Here is a 14976-nt window from a genome sequence, read left to right on the forward strand (position 1 = left end):
AAACTATGTACTGTATCAGCTTAAATGAACAAGCAAACATCCTTGAAGTGCTACAAGACAAATTAGCTTCAAACAAGAAACAAATTAACAAATAAGCTTCACCTCAATAAATGAGGGTTGAAAAAGCACTCAACATGTCATACTGGGTTCACTGTGTTAGTCCACTCGCCCTGCAGATGTAGCCTCGTCAATGAGAACAGACAACTTGCTTCAAGACGTCACAATACTGTGAACAATTTTTTTCTGCATCTCTTTTGCTATGTGTTTTACAATTTTTGTGGAACTGTACCTTGAGTGCAGACTAGTGCCCGTTTTGGCAAAAAAAAATTCCTGAAGCTCAATGAGACTATCATGGTCAGTAAAAGGTTGGTTCATCTTCGCAAGATAGTATGCTGTTCTGAATACAGAATCTGTCTCTGCAAACACAGTCTCTGACACAGCTCTCACCAAATGTCCAACTAAATCCTGTCCACCCTTCTCCGTGAGCTCCTGGGCTATTATGTGTGCTCTGGAGTCTGGACGTCTCGTGTCGTCTAATCTATTTACCTAACCTTCTGTCCCTCCACTCTAACCAAGGATGCCTGTTCTTAAATCCATAGCCTGACTTTCAGTCCACACGCTGGCCAGGAGCTCTCACCTGTGTCCGAAACAAGGAGATAATATAAACATTGTGTTCTGACCACACACACACACACACACACACACACACACACACACACACACACACACACACACACACACACACACACACACACACACACACACACACACACACACACACACACACACACACACACACACACACACACACACACACACACACACACACACACACACACACACACACACACACACACACACACAGTATCTCCCTCCCTTTCTCTTCCATTGATCCACCCACTAACGTTGATCAAGTTAGCTAGCAAGTTAGCAAGTTAGCTACAGTTACGTTAATGATATCACCTTTAGGACAGCCATGGCTCTTCTTCTATAGTGGTAATAGGGGAAAACATTGAAATATTGTCGTCTGTTTTCGTTTCATGTTTGCTTCCTGTTTAGCGCTCCGCGAACTTGAATGGTGGACGGATCAAATTCTGATAACGTTAGAGAAACTTGGGGTTTGTCAGAGCCGTGTGTTGCTGTTGCTTAGCAACAGGCCACATGCGACGGAAGCTCCAGACGTCCAAAAGTATTAACGAAGAGGCGAAAGCGTGAAAGCGCAGTCACAAAATGAAGTTGTTACGTATCATCGCTCATTTTTAAGAGGGTATACGGAAATCACTGGCATTTTCTAGTGGGTATACGGCGTATACCCGCGTATCACGTAGACTACACCACTGGTCTGCCACAAGCGGGCGGCAGGAGCGGAGCTGTCAGCATCAGCTTGTAGATGGTATTTTAAATTCGATGCGCTCTGAAACTACGGGGCGGCCGAGGAAAAAAATACACATACGTTAATCGCGTTAAAATAATTAGTGGCGTTAATTTTTTTTTGCGTTAACGCATTATTAACGCGTTAACTTGACAGCCCTAATATATATATATGGTGCGTGTTGCATTGTGGGTAGCTCGTGACGTCACTGTGTGTGAAAGAATAAAAAGGCACACATGCTGGAAACCCAACCCCAGAAGAGGGGTCTGGGGGGATTCTCCCAAAGGAGATTTTTAGAAATACTAACATAAACTACGCATTCTGGTACACTCTGTGAAGAAAATAAATAAATCTATCACTACCCGACATATTAATAATATTGTATGCCATTGTTTGTTTTTCACTTTGTTCTGAGAACTTGCTGCTTCTCACAGAGAGAAGAGCAAAGAGGAGATAGTCTGTGTGACTGACGGCCCGTCGACGCTGTCGAAATGCAGTTCGGCGAAAAGCGAGGCAAAGTGACGTCATCCCCATTCAAAGTCAATGGGCAGAGAAGCGTTGGAAGCGGTGGAAGATTCTTCTAAAGCTGCTGTGTGGACGTACCGAAGACGCCGGAGTAGCCAGCGCCAGCCAATCAAATCCCGTTTCGGAAAATCTGACAGCTCAAGCCGTAGCCAATCAAACCGCGTCTAAGCTGGGAGAGATATCCCGCCGTTCATTTCTATATTTCAAAAAAAGATGGAGGAGAAACTAATTATCGCTGTAGCAAATCACCCGGTTTTGTATGACCAGACCCTCTTCACCTACCGGGATACAAACCGGAGGAACCAGGCATGGAGGGAGGTGGCAGAGACAGTGGGGGAAACTGGTAGGTTTTCGCCTGTTTGGGGAGTTTATATATTATTTCTCCCATAAAATCCCCGGGGGTTTTTGCTTTGTATGTCGGGGGCGGGAGATTCATGTGATTGGTTGTTGGTCACGTTGCTTGAATAAAATCCCCAAGCTTCAGACACGCCCAGCTCCAAGCTTTTTTTGAAGCTGTAGTGTGGACGCTCCGTTACTTTAAATTGTGGGTAAGGGTAGATAGCCCCCATTGTTCTGTGACCTGTCAGTCATCAGACCGGGGGTCATATTTCATTATGTGTTCATTTGTATCTGAAGTTGTACCCATGGATGTATAAAGAATAGTTCTACCGCAAAGTTATTCTCCGTGGCGACTTCCGGCAACAATCTTGATTCTGATAAAAGGCCAGAAGACTCGAAAAAACATCAGCAAAGATGTTTTATTGAGAAGATGATCACTACGTGACAGAAGTTTTCAAAGCCGTGTATGGTCTCCGGTACTTCCAGTCCAACGCCTACTGCATGCACAGCGGGCCTTCAAAATAAAAGTTTGACTTTTTTCCCAAAAAAAAAAAATTCCAATTTTTTTTCTTCACTCACACATCCTGGGTCGCGACCCACCAGTTGAGAACCACATCTTTAGAGCACGGTGGTGACTAATTTAGCTTCAAACAACTGCTGAAAAACCCCTGATAAGAGTCTATTAAGGGTATCAAACCACATCTCTGGTGTTGGTATTCAGAATCATCTCAGTACCGAAACATATCTCAGTACTGAAACATGTATGAGTTGTGTTTTGAGATACTAAATTAAAACAAGTGGCTACCTTTGTAATGATTATTGCAGTTCTTGAAATGCAGTAAAACACAAACTGTTGAAGTTGAAAGTATCTCCATTTTTCTGAATTTTCTTTGACTGAAAGTGTATTCTTTTTCTAAACTAGTATTAGTATGTGTCTTCCTTTTATTGAGGTGGCATCATTATGACGGCTACATTTTTTTTATAGAAGATAATTTCGGTTTCCTGTTGACTTTTTTTCTTTCTGGTTAGCTGTTGCATATTCAAGCAGAGTGGAAGTGGGTGGAAGGATCCACAGACTCAAAAGCTCAAAGGGTCTGAAACCACATCCTTCGTCACGCCACCAATGATGATGATGATGATGATGTGTTCGCAGTGACACCAACATTGTTCCATGAAACATTCACACAGACATCAGCGCGTCAGTGACTCAGTCAGATGTTGAAAGTTTAGGTGGAAGGATTTCAAATTTAAATAAGGTAAGATACGGTTGATTTATTACATTTATTTGTAATGAGAAAAAGAGAATAGTGAAGAAAAATGTTTTTATTATAAGATGTTCAGCTGGTTTAAGAGATGATTTATGTATTGCCTTTAGTTCTGACCGGTCAATGTCGATGCTCTTTAATGACTGCATTCAATTATTGCTGCTAATGCTAATGTTTTTGGTAGACAAACTTTGCGCCTTTGTGAATTAGATAATTAACTAACCTTTGTCTCAAATAAGCAACGAATCTCACACATAGTCTCAATTTATTTTTATTTTAAAGTTTAACCACAAAACACATTTCTAACGAGAATGTCTATATTTAGTTTCAGATGCTGTTTTATTCCGTCTAACCAGTGGCTGATAACAGTGGGTTTTCCCCATGGCTCTTAAACACCTGTTCTTATTGTTGCTGTGGGACCTCACTTTGATTCCCCATGTTGGTAAGTTTTCTTAACTTATTGTTATCTTACTCTTGTATTGACATATATTTCTCTCACAATAATTTCATATATTTGAGATCAAGTTATTATTTGTCTCTTCTTCATTGTGTGTGTCTTGATGCTGCGGCCTTGCCCGACTTTTCCTTTAAAAACATTTCTGTAGTTCATTGAGATTTCCTTATAGAAACAAGTAATTAGACGTATGTAGAGCATGCATTTTAAATTAAATAAATGCAATAATCATTGACCACACTTTTCTTTTTTGATGCAGTCTCGTCTATGTGCAATGTCAGCTGCACGACAGATTTTAAGGCCTCACTGAACTGTTCCTGCTTGGGCTCTGTGCCGCCATTCGCTGTCCTTCTCAATGTCACATGCAGGTACAGTACAAAATGTTAAGGGTCACTGATGATTCTGATTCATGATAGTGCATTTCAAGTTTGTCAATTTATTGAATATAAACAATACTATATCATATCAGATGGTCTATAGTCTGAGAGACAGCTGTTCATTTCCCCCTCTGAATTTGGTTTTAGATATTGGGCTTTTTTGGAATATCCATGACATTTAGTTTAACCCTATGGCGTCAGTTGTTAAGTACCTTGCTTTGATATGATGGAAACACTTGTTGGACTGTTTATCTAAATAATCAATTTATCACATTGGCTGTCAGATAATTGAATTACTTGAGAAAATAATAATCAGATTGATCGATAATGATTCATAGGCAGTATGACCGCGAGAAATTCTCTGGGAGCTTAACTGATTTAACACTGCGTTATCTGTTGCAGTTGTGACGACCTTGTGTTTCATGGCAGCTGTGAAGTCAAACCCCCTCAGTCCTGGTGCGTAATACAATCAAAGGACATTGATGATGTTGCATACATTGAAACCAAGTGTACCACGACAGTCAGTCAACAGGGTGATGATCGACTTTTAGTGAATGCCAGTGAGCCGTGGGGGCTGGCTGATGTGGGTAAGTTAAAAACACTATGTGATTTTGAAGATTCAGTGGTTTGCATTTCGCTGAACAGATAAGAAGATAACACAGAATTAAATAAAGGTCACAGTGACGTGTTGAGTGACATGTATGATGAAGTAGTTTTTGAAATATTTGTAGCATGAGAATTATTTACAAATTTAAGACATATTTAAATATTATACATATTTTTATATATATATTTAATACTACTTGAACATTACATTTGTATGTCTTTTTATATGTTTCTACTAGTTATTTTGCTTTTTATTATGTTTTTAATTATTGTTTTATTATTTTACTCCCATTGTGTTATTTTATATTGTATTTATTGCCTGTACAGCACTTTGGTCAACTGAGGTTTTTTTAAATGTGCTATATAAATAAATAAAGATTGAGATTGAGATTATATTTAAGAGATATTTAATGTGTATTAAATATGAAAATTAGACATATTTGAAGCGCTTTCTCTCCTGTTGAATACTGCCACTTCTTCAGCTTTCGTTTGAATTACTATACATTAAACTATTTTCTGGTTTGTTCCAAGGTTTATACGAGTCAGAGATGACTATAGGCATACTTTGCAATCCTCACAATTAGCAGCAAACGCCCTCCCACCTGCATTACCCTCCAGATTAAGACAAACTATAAAATAATGCTCAGCTGCCACTCGTGGTGTAGAGCATTGTTGGCAAACATTTTCAATTTCATAATATTCCCCTGTTCCCCCTGGGGCTTAACTTTCACAGTGAAACGTCCGCCTCCTGTCGGTGTCCAGGTGACAAACACTGACGGATTCTACAACATCACCTGGCACCTCATCAACAAAAAAGACTGTCTCACATACAGTGTGCGCATAAGAGAGAGCAAGAACTTGTCAAAGGTAATATGTGGGCAAAAATCCCAAAACAAAACAAAAACAACAGGCTGTTTATTATTGTCTGTGAAGAAAAAATAAGTTATATTCTTTATTCCCTTCTTACAGGATCCAGTTTACTCCCTTTCAGCGGGACCACAAAGGTTCTTCCTGTTAGACAGTGAGAGGCTCCAATCACATGTGCGCTATACTGTGGACATTCAGGCCAAAATGTGTCCTGATAATTACTATCTTGGTCCTTGGAGCGAGTGGAGTTCCAGTGCAGAATGGAGAACTACAGGAACTTCAGAGATTAAAGGTAGAAGAGCCTGAAGCCATTCAAATAAAAAGACGTGTCTCAATATAAATCAGACTGATCAGACTGCCAGTCCCATAATGATACTTCATCATGTAAATATTTCAGAGAGTGTGAAAATAGTTTGCAATTAAATGTATTTTTCTATGTTATATGTCCCTTACAGGAATGAATGAACAGTGGTGGTACATCTCCCTGCCTGTCATTGTTGTCCTTCTTGTGTTGCTGGGTTATTCCAAAAAATCGTGAGTACTGTAAACACTGAGTACTGTTACAAGGCCTCGAGCCATGGCGTCGTAAGTACTGAGTTCCCAGCAGTGATCCACATGTCCATTTTTACCAAACTCAATACATTTTTATAATGTCAACCCCTCAACCACAAAAACTAAATTAATCTGTCGTCAAACTGGTCGTCTTTGACATTCTACTACTTGCATTTGGACAAACTTGCAGACATTAATACATTTGGACTGAACTATTATCATTACAGAATTAAAATAAACAAAGTGTGTTATAGGTTAACTGAATCAACACATAATTAAATCGGCAGTCATTACACAAAAAAAGAACTGAGCTGAGAGAAATCAAAAGTAATCTTAAGGTCACAGCACTTTGTCTTCCAGTAAATGATTAGCGAAGCTTCTCTCTGCTTCGATCAACATGTTCCTGGCATCACCTCCCACATGTAGAGAAACCACCGCTGTGCTTCATGCAACACATTGCACCAAAATGGCTAGCAGACATAGGAAGTCGTGCATAGAATCAGAGAGCTGAAAACACATCACAGTCACATGAAGAAAAAACATAAGCTTGAACAAATAAATGAACTTGCATTTTTGTTTCCATCTTTGATAGAGGATACTATAAGATGATGAGAGCAATAATTCAACTGTGGTTCTGTTTAATGCACTGCTTACATAAACTATTTGCAATTAATCTAATTAGTTGCAGCAGTACAGGCGTCCTGATCACTTTGCAGACGTGTGATATTTAGATTTAGCTTTTGCTTCAAGTGTTTTAGAGGCATGTTGATTTAACAGGAAGCTCATTTTAGAGGCCACACTTTGTGGTACAGTCGATATATATTGTGTTATACTTAGAAGAGTTTTCTTATATTTACCCAACTACTTTCATATCAATGAGGGATGAAAAAATACTAAAAACACATTTTAATGAATTAGCAATGTAAGCCACATCCTCTAAAATGAAATTAGAAATTCTTTATTTGTCCTGCAACGGAGAAATGTACATGATGGTGCAGATAAAGTGAGGGAAAAAAAAAAAATGGCTAATGCAAATGTTAATAATAGCACAATAAGTAAATAAACAAAAACAAAATAGCAGATATGTACACCATGGTAAAAAAAAAAGTAACAGTATATTAGTGACCATATTGGTATTGAATCAAAGCGCTAGCTGGTACTGTAGGCCAATTGTAAACTGAGAGACATTTTGTAAATCAACACCTCTTTAAAAAAATCTCAGTAAAAACATTATGACCTGAAGGTGCGACAAAAAAACACAAACAAGGCAAGATTTTACATCAACATTATTTCCACTGTATTAATTGTATCCATTTAGATTATTAGTGATCATGGAGGCCAATAAAATCCCAAAATGCACAGCACTTTGTTTAATTAAAGTCATTAGCTAGTCAATTAACGTCATTTCTTGCCTCACTTTTTAAATGCTAACGGCGAGTGGGAGAAAAGTTACTTTTTAAAGGCTAAAAGCAGACAAACATGGATTGAAGAAGAATCTTTTGTTAAATCAAAACATTTTGTGAATTTAATCTATCTTTTCAATATAGTTAGACTTTAGGACTTTGCATTGAGTTGTTGGAAATGTTTGGATCACACAAGCTAGATATAACCCTTCCTTGCCACCACTTGAATCTGCCCTCACATACTGAAAACAAAATGAGCTCATCAAAAGTGACAGAAATTCAGAAATCATTTCATATTTGTTTCAGGTGGTGGCAGAAAAAACTCCAGCAGATTGTATTCATCCCCAAAGCAGATGAGTTTTTCGAGCCACTCGACCTCAGCTATGGAGGGAACTTCAAGGTGAGAGAAAACAAAACTAACTGGACTGTGTGTGTAGTTTCCAAAATACCCAGCAGGTGTTGCCCTACGTTTTGTTTTAGCACATCTGGACCGTGCTTGATGGGACTTTCCCTTGACTTCACATGTAAGGCCTTTATGGTTTGAATGACTCATGTGCAGGGGCTTCAAGAGGCCATTTGTTTCCCTGTCTGTCTGATATGCTGTGGGTTGATATCTGTGTATCACAGCCTGTTCCACCCCAGTGGAAAATACCCCTGGTGCATTCTGTCAGTCTAAAAAAGGCCTGTTTTCCACCTGCTTGGGGCACAGAGGGAGAATTATGTGGGTTATAATTGTTATTGTTAAGCTTACCGTTTAACCATTATCTTTTCCATCACCTTATGTAAATATATATTTCCTATCTTTTAACACCCAAAGAAAGACTGATTGTTATTTTCTATGAAAAACTGTATCTTCTATGTTCTACAAAACGTCACTGCACATGTTTTTACTCAAACCTTACTATTTAAAAGAAACACACATTACTCATTGCATGTGTTACTGTTACTCAGTTACATTTTTTATAAAAAATGTACTTTACAAACTATTCAAGTTTGATACACAGTATCAACAGTGGTATTATTATTATCATCAGGGGTGTGCCAGAGATGTTGTTTGGTATCATACTGTATCTTAATATTTGGAAGTAACTTTTAAGTAATCTTTTCCTGGAATTAAAGACCTACAGTATATTCACACTTGTATACTGAACTCATCTCACAGTTTAGGTTGAGTGGAAAGAACAATAAATGCCTCTAGTGTCACCTGTGCCATCATCATGTTCCTATATGATTTATTGAGTGTTGTTTAAATACCGTATCTTTATCGTCACCCCTGTAATATCATCCAATGTGTATTGGAGTATTCTGCTTGTAGTGTCACGTTGTTACTACTCTAGCTCCAAACACGAGTTTAAAATCTGAGTGCAGTTACAAGCATTGGTCAGCAGAATGCGCTACTGCATCAAATAAACATAGAAACCATGCTTTGAGAGAGGAAGTACTGAAACGGAGAGGTAGCTTTTGTAGCCTTTTAAAAGTGCTTAAATGAGCCTTATGAGGACAAAGTTCTGCTTTCATTTGAATCAATTTCAAATACTTTGTCCTGAAATGGGGTAAGGCAAGCTTGTTTAAAACAGAAGATTAGTAAATAAAAACATAATAATACATATAATATCAGTGTTTCCCACAGATCTGAAATATACTTGGGCGGGAGGTGACTGCGGGTGGTGGGGGGGGGTGCCCGAAAAAGTTTTAACAACATGTTTATTTATTAACTTTTCATTCCTGTATAATCATTTTGCGCAAAGATGGCACTGTTTGTCAGAGCACTTCATCCTTCTGGGATTTCATGAAGAACAGCTCCAACGCCTGTGTGTATGGGAACACCTCTGGTGCTGGTCCATTAACTGCCAGTGTTTCCCACAGATCTGTTTCCCACATATCTGAAATATACTTGGGGGGGTGGTGGTAGCGGGGGTGTGTCTGTGCTCCTGAATCAGCCTCTCCTGTCTCCCTCCTCTCCTCTTCTTTGAGGCAGCAGCAAAGTTACTAGTTTTCTCTCAACAAGTTTTAAAAGTGTATCTTACCTTTTTTCACCCAGTTAACTTTTTATTTATTTATTCATGCATATTTTACTAATGGCATTACATTTCATTTAGCTGACGCTTTTATCCAAAGCGATTTATATTGACCAATTACAGGGACATTCTCCCTGGAGTAACTAAGGGCTAAGTGCCTTACTCAAGGGCACACTAGGGGTGGTGTTCCACACGGGATTTGAACTCACAGCCTTCCGATCTTCAGCCCACCTCCCTATCCATTAGACCAATCACTACTCTCTCAAATGGAAATATGTGTTTACATAAATGGTGACCACACCGTTTGAGACCCACTGAGAACTTAGACTAAGTTAACTATCTAAACACTCAGAGAGTCCTTTACCTCACCTGAGCTGAGCTTATCCCGAGCTTGAATGACACACAGAGACCAATCAAGGGCTTTTTTTGAGGAATTTAGTGGAAATAAGACAAAATGAAAAGGAATAAGATGTTGACAGTAATCTGCAGTCCACTTTTGGTCCACAATTTTGAGAGGAATAAAAATGTAGGCCCCAGTGTTTGGACCTAAAAATCATTCTTTCTTGCGTTTGACACCGTTGATCATCGCATTTTAAAGCAGAGGCTACTCAGTATTGGCATATCCAGCAATGCAGTGGGGTGGTTTGTGAACTACCTCTCTGAAAGGTCCCAATGTGTTCATTTTGATGGACTGTCTTCTGAATGGTTAAACATTTCTAATGGTGTACCACAAGGTTCTGTTTTAGGACCACTTTTATTCTCCATATATATTAACAGCGTAGGTGATAATGTGGATGAAGCTACTTTACATTTTTATGCGGATGATACTGTGATGTATTGTGCAGGTCCCTCCATTAAAGAGGCTGTTGTTAAATTACAGGCTGTTTTTAACACTATTCAGACTGAATTAAAGCTTCTTTTAAATGTGGATAAAACCAAGGTAATGCTCTTTTCAAAAGCTAAAAAGACACCAGAGCCTGTTTTAGATATTGTAACTACGCAAGGAACAAAACTTGAAGTTGTTGCCTGTTACAAATACCTTGGTATCTGGCTTGATGATTGTCTCTCTTTTAAACTTCATGTCAATAACCTGCTTAAAAAACTGAGGGTTAGGCTAGGTTTCTTTTTCAGAAACAAGTCCTGCTTCTCGCTTGAGGCCAGGAAAAGGCTAGTCACTGTGACCTTTTTACCTGTGCTGGACTATGGGGATCTGGTCTATATGAATGCACCTGCCAATTACCTGAGCAAATTGGATGCTGCGTATCACAGTGCTCTGAGATTTGTCACAAATTGTAAAGCGCTTACACATCACTGTACACTGTATACCAAGGCAGGTTTACCATCACTCTCTGTACGGAGGCTCAGTCATTGGTACACGTTTATCTATAAAGCTTTGTTGGGTAAACTCCCGTTTTATATCTGCTCTCTGATAACACAGAGAGTTGCAAGCAGCTATTGTCTGAGGTCACATGATGTAGTCTTGTTAGATGTGCCAAGAGCAAGGACTGTCTTAGGTAAGACAGCTTTTATGTGCGCAGCTCCACTTGCTTGGAACAATCTTCAGCAAGAATTGAAACTGAGCAATCTCATTCCTCTGCATGTTTTTAAAGCTAGGCTAAATGAAATGCTTGCTGATACAATGGGCACTTGTAAATGTCTATAACTATGTATCCTGTAAATATAATGTATGATGTCCTTTATTGTTTTATGTTTCATGTGGAACCTATATGCTGCATGTCTCCCTTGAAAAAGAGATCTATGATCTCAATGGGACCAATCTGGTTAAATAAAGGTTTGAAATGAAATGAATTCTTTAAATACAGATAGTGCGCTAGAATGTGAATATTGCACTCTCAAATTCATCAAACTGTTGAATTTCCCAAAACGCACTTATACATCATCCTAAATCTGTAACTGTGTATTACTGACAGTGAAACAACATTATATTGGTCTGCGGTGTGTAGTGCTTTGACAGCTTTGAAGTATAATGCTTTTTACTCTTAAAAAATGCTGTGCATGTATATATATACACACGTATATTTATATATATAATCCCTCTATATCAAATCTTCAAGATCTCTGCAAAAAACTGAACTCGCCCTTTTGTTCTAGTTTGACTGCACTATCTCAGTCTTGTGGTGCAGACTGCTTACCTTCCAGAGATGCTGTTGAGCTCTGTAGCTCAGGATGTGGTGGCTTTTGCATATGAAAACGGAGTCATGCTTATCTGGTCATCACTTTGCTGAATGGAGACTATATATGGCTGCAGAAAGTTAACAGAGTTGTGGGGAGAGTCGCATACAATATAGATTAAAGTCAAAATCACAATTGTACCTACTTAACTGATTGCAAAACATAAAATGGTCTCTTTTCATAATGGAGTGAATCATTGCAATATGTCCACATCATTTTCACATCTGGACTCACTGAAAATACTCCTGTTTATTGCTTGAAATATAAATATCTTCAGTGTAAATCAAGAACGTTTAATTATTATAAAAACCGTGTTGAAACAAGACAACATTTCAGACACTAACTGATGTTCTCACTTCAGACAACCCGAGAAATATTTTCCTATACTTCAGCATCCCGTTGTGTCCGTACTGGCCTAATTATTAGATGTATATGATCCTTCATCATAGTAGCTTAATGTTCTGATGTATCCTGCTGAACACTGTGAAATCATCCGTTAATAAATACATTTAGGTACTTGCCCGAGTGTCCCACACTTCAAACAAGCAGAAAGAGTGGTAAAAAAAAAGTGATTAGATAAGGAGTAGGTTATTTCCATTTATGAGGTATAAAGTTGCCCTCATGCACTTTAAAGACAAGTTTTTTTTATCAAAGCGCGTCACAAGTGTGTCATTTCCTCTCTTGCAGCGAGATCGAAGGGAAGATCAGAACCATTCAGGGTTTAAAGATCCCCTCCATGTTCTTATGTTGCCTAATATATCCTTGACTACACCAACGTGTATCTGAGTAAAGTCTATTATAAGAGAGATGTTCACACATTATTCACATTATTCTGAAGGGCAGATCAGAGATCACAGAAAGCAAGAGTTTTATAGCAGTGAAATTGACTGTTTTTGATGTAGCTTCCTTCCATTCCTTCCAAAATATACTATTGTCTGTTACACAACCACTAACATAATGTCAGCTTCCATTGGCAAGCTAACAAACTACATCAAATAAAATAAATATGCTGACTACACTAACCAATATACAACCGCTAGCCCCTGATTTTCAAAATCAATGTTCTATTTTTCTTTAATTGTTGCAGGAGTGGGTGAAGCCTGTCTTCAGCGAGTGTGATTACGTGAGGATCAACTCTCATGCTCAGATGATTAGTGAGAAGCAGCCCAAAGTCCTTCAGTGGAACAACGAGAAGCAAAGTAACAGGGAGGGCAACGGGATGAATGGAGGTGTTGATCTCTTCCACATGCTGCAGCCAAACAGCGACTCGCTGCTGTTCTTCCAGGACGGAGGCAGTTCACAGGGCGCCGGTCACTCCACAGGACACGTCTCCATCCATACTGTAACGCTGTCTGGAGAAGAAGAGTTTGAGCAGGAAGGGGTGTCACAGAGCTCAGTCAACACCTTCAGAAGTTACCAAGATGGAGAACATATCGGTTCATTTGAGGGGGACAACAGAGAACAAGCTCGATATGATTTTGAAGAACATCATAAGCAAAGTGGGTTATTACCACAACATGGAATATCTAATGACTTATTAGAGGAAAATAGAAACTTTCAGCCGCCTGCTCAGATTATTGAACCAGAGAGGGTATCACTGGTCTCATTCGCCTCAAACGAGCAGTCAGAAGATGGCTACCCTCGCATGGACCTGGACACTATTGACAGTGGATTTGGAGAGTGCAGCAGCCCTGGAGCCTCAGACTCAAACATGGCAGAGCAGATGGACTCTGAATTGTTTCATGATCACAACAGCTCCAATTCTAACTATGTCAAACAGTGGATGATATGTGGCTCTATACAAGAAGGCTCCAGCAACTCGGAGAACGAACTTCACGAAACACAGTGATTGTTCCGCTGATTTACTGCCATCATCACTGTGGGACATGTATTCAACCCTTAAATGTTTTCTTTATGTCTTTATGTCTTGTGTCTTTATTAGGATCCCCATTAGCACTAGCATGAGCATTGACTATTCTTCCTGTGGTCCTCACACACACAAAACATACATAAACATACATACAACAAAATTAAAACAAAACAAAACAGCTCATAATTTCATGGAATTTTACAGTGCTGTATTAAATGAAAATTAAATGGTCATCCAATTATCGCCATCCTAAGGCACAAAAGTAAATACAAATAAGTGTACATAATAATATATGCATACATTGCCACAGGCACAGTTCAAATGTACTTTATAATACTTAAAAAAATGTTTAGGAACCTTTTGAAATGTACTTGAGAATGTTCCCGAATGATATGGATGGGTAAAGAGTTCCAGCTGACCATGGCTCTGTACATGACTGTTTTCTGTCCCATATTTGATTTAGATTTGGGTAATACAAACCTTCCTTCTATTGTATGTCGTGGTTGATAGTTATGTTGTGCATATTGCGCTATAAACCTTTGTGATAATATATGTGGGGAGGGGGTCACTGTAATATTTGTGACAAAATTAAAAAATATAATTAGACCTCTGTCTGACACCATTTCAGTGTCTCCAGCATTTCAGTGACTCTGGTTCTGTAGGAGCACTGCAGTGCACATCGTGCTGCCTTATTTTGTGCTACTTGTAGTTTGTTTAAATCTTTTTCAGCAGCACTAGACCATATAACCAAACAATAATCAAGCTGCGACAGAACCAAAGCATCCAAACTTGTCTACTGACATCCATAGGCAAATATTTTACAATTATTTTTACAAGTGACACACCCCTTCCCATTTTTACAACATTATCAATTTGTTTAGACCAAGATAATTTATAATCCAGGGTTATACCTAGCAATTGTGTCTCCTTGACCTGTTCAATTTCAATATGGTTTAAATGTAGTTGCAATTTTGGTTCACCTTTTAACTGATGATTTGATCCTATTAATAACGATTTAGTTTTTCCGCATTAAGTACCAACTTATTATTTATGACCCACTCTGATATCAGTAGTAGATCTTTGTTAGTTGATGCTGCATAATATATTGTTGAGTCATCTGCCTCCATTACAATTT

General features: G+C 38.7%; 1 protein-coding gene across 2 annotated transcripts; it reads left to right on the top strand.

Annotated features, from left to right (window-relative positions):
• The first annotated feature begins 3420 nt into the window (after positions 1-3420).
• il21r.1 (interleukin 21 receptor, tandem duplicate 1) lies at positions 3421-14364 on the top strand. 2 transcript variants are annotated; one of them, XM_034102938.2, is made up of 9 exons: positions 3421-3492; positions 3827-3943; positions 4215-4323; positions 4735-4919; positions 5672-5805; positions 5908-6097; positions 6261-6339; positions 8067-8160; positions 13059-14364. In XM_034102938.2, exons 2-9 carry the CDS (start codon positions 3883-3885, stop codon positions 13818-13820), a joined length of 1614 nt encoding a protein of 537 aa, XP_033958829.1. In that variant the 5' UTR covers positions 3421-3492; positions 3827-3882; the 3' UTR covers positions 13821-14364. The 2 variants fall into 2 exon arrangements, with proteins under 2 accessions (XP_033958829.1, XP_033958831.1); XM_034102940.2 differs by having other exon boundaries at positions 3471-3492; positions 3858-3943.
• The last annotated feature ends 612 nt before the right edge of the window (positions 14365-14976 follow it).

The sequence above is a fragment of the Pseudochaenichthys georgianus genome, chromosome 16 (assembly GCF_902827115.2).
Source record: "Pseudochaenichthys georgianus chromosome 16, fPseGeo1.2, whole genome shotgun sequence".
Lineage (NCBI taxonomy): Eukaryota > Metazoa > Chordata > Actinopteri > Perciformes > Channichthyidae > Pseudochaenichthys > Pseudochaenichthys georgianus.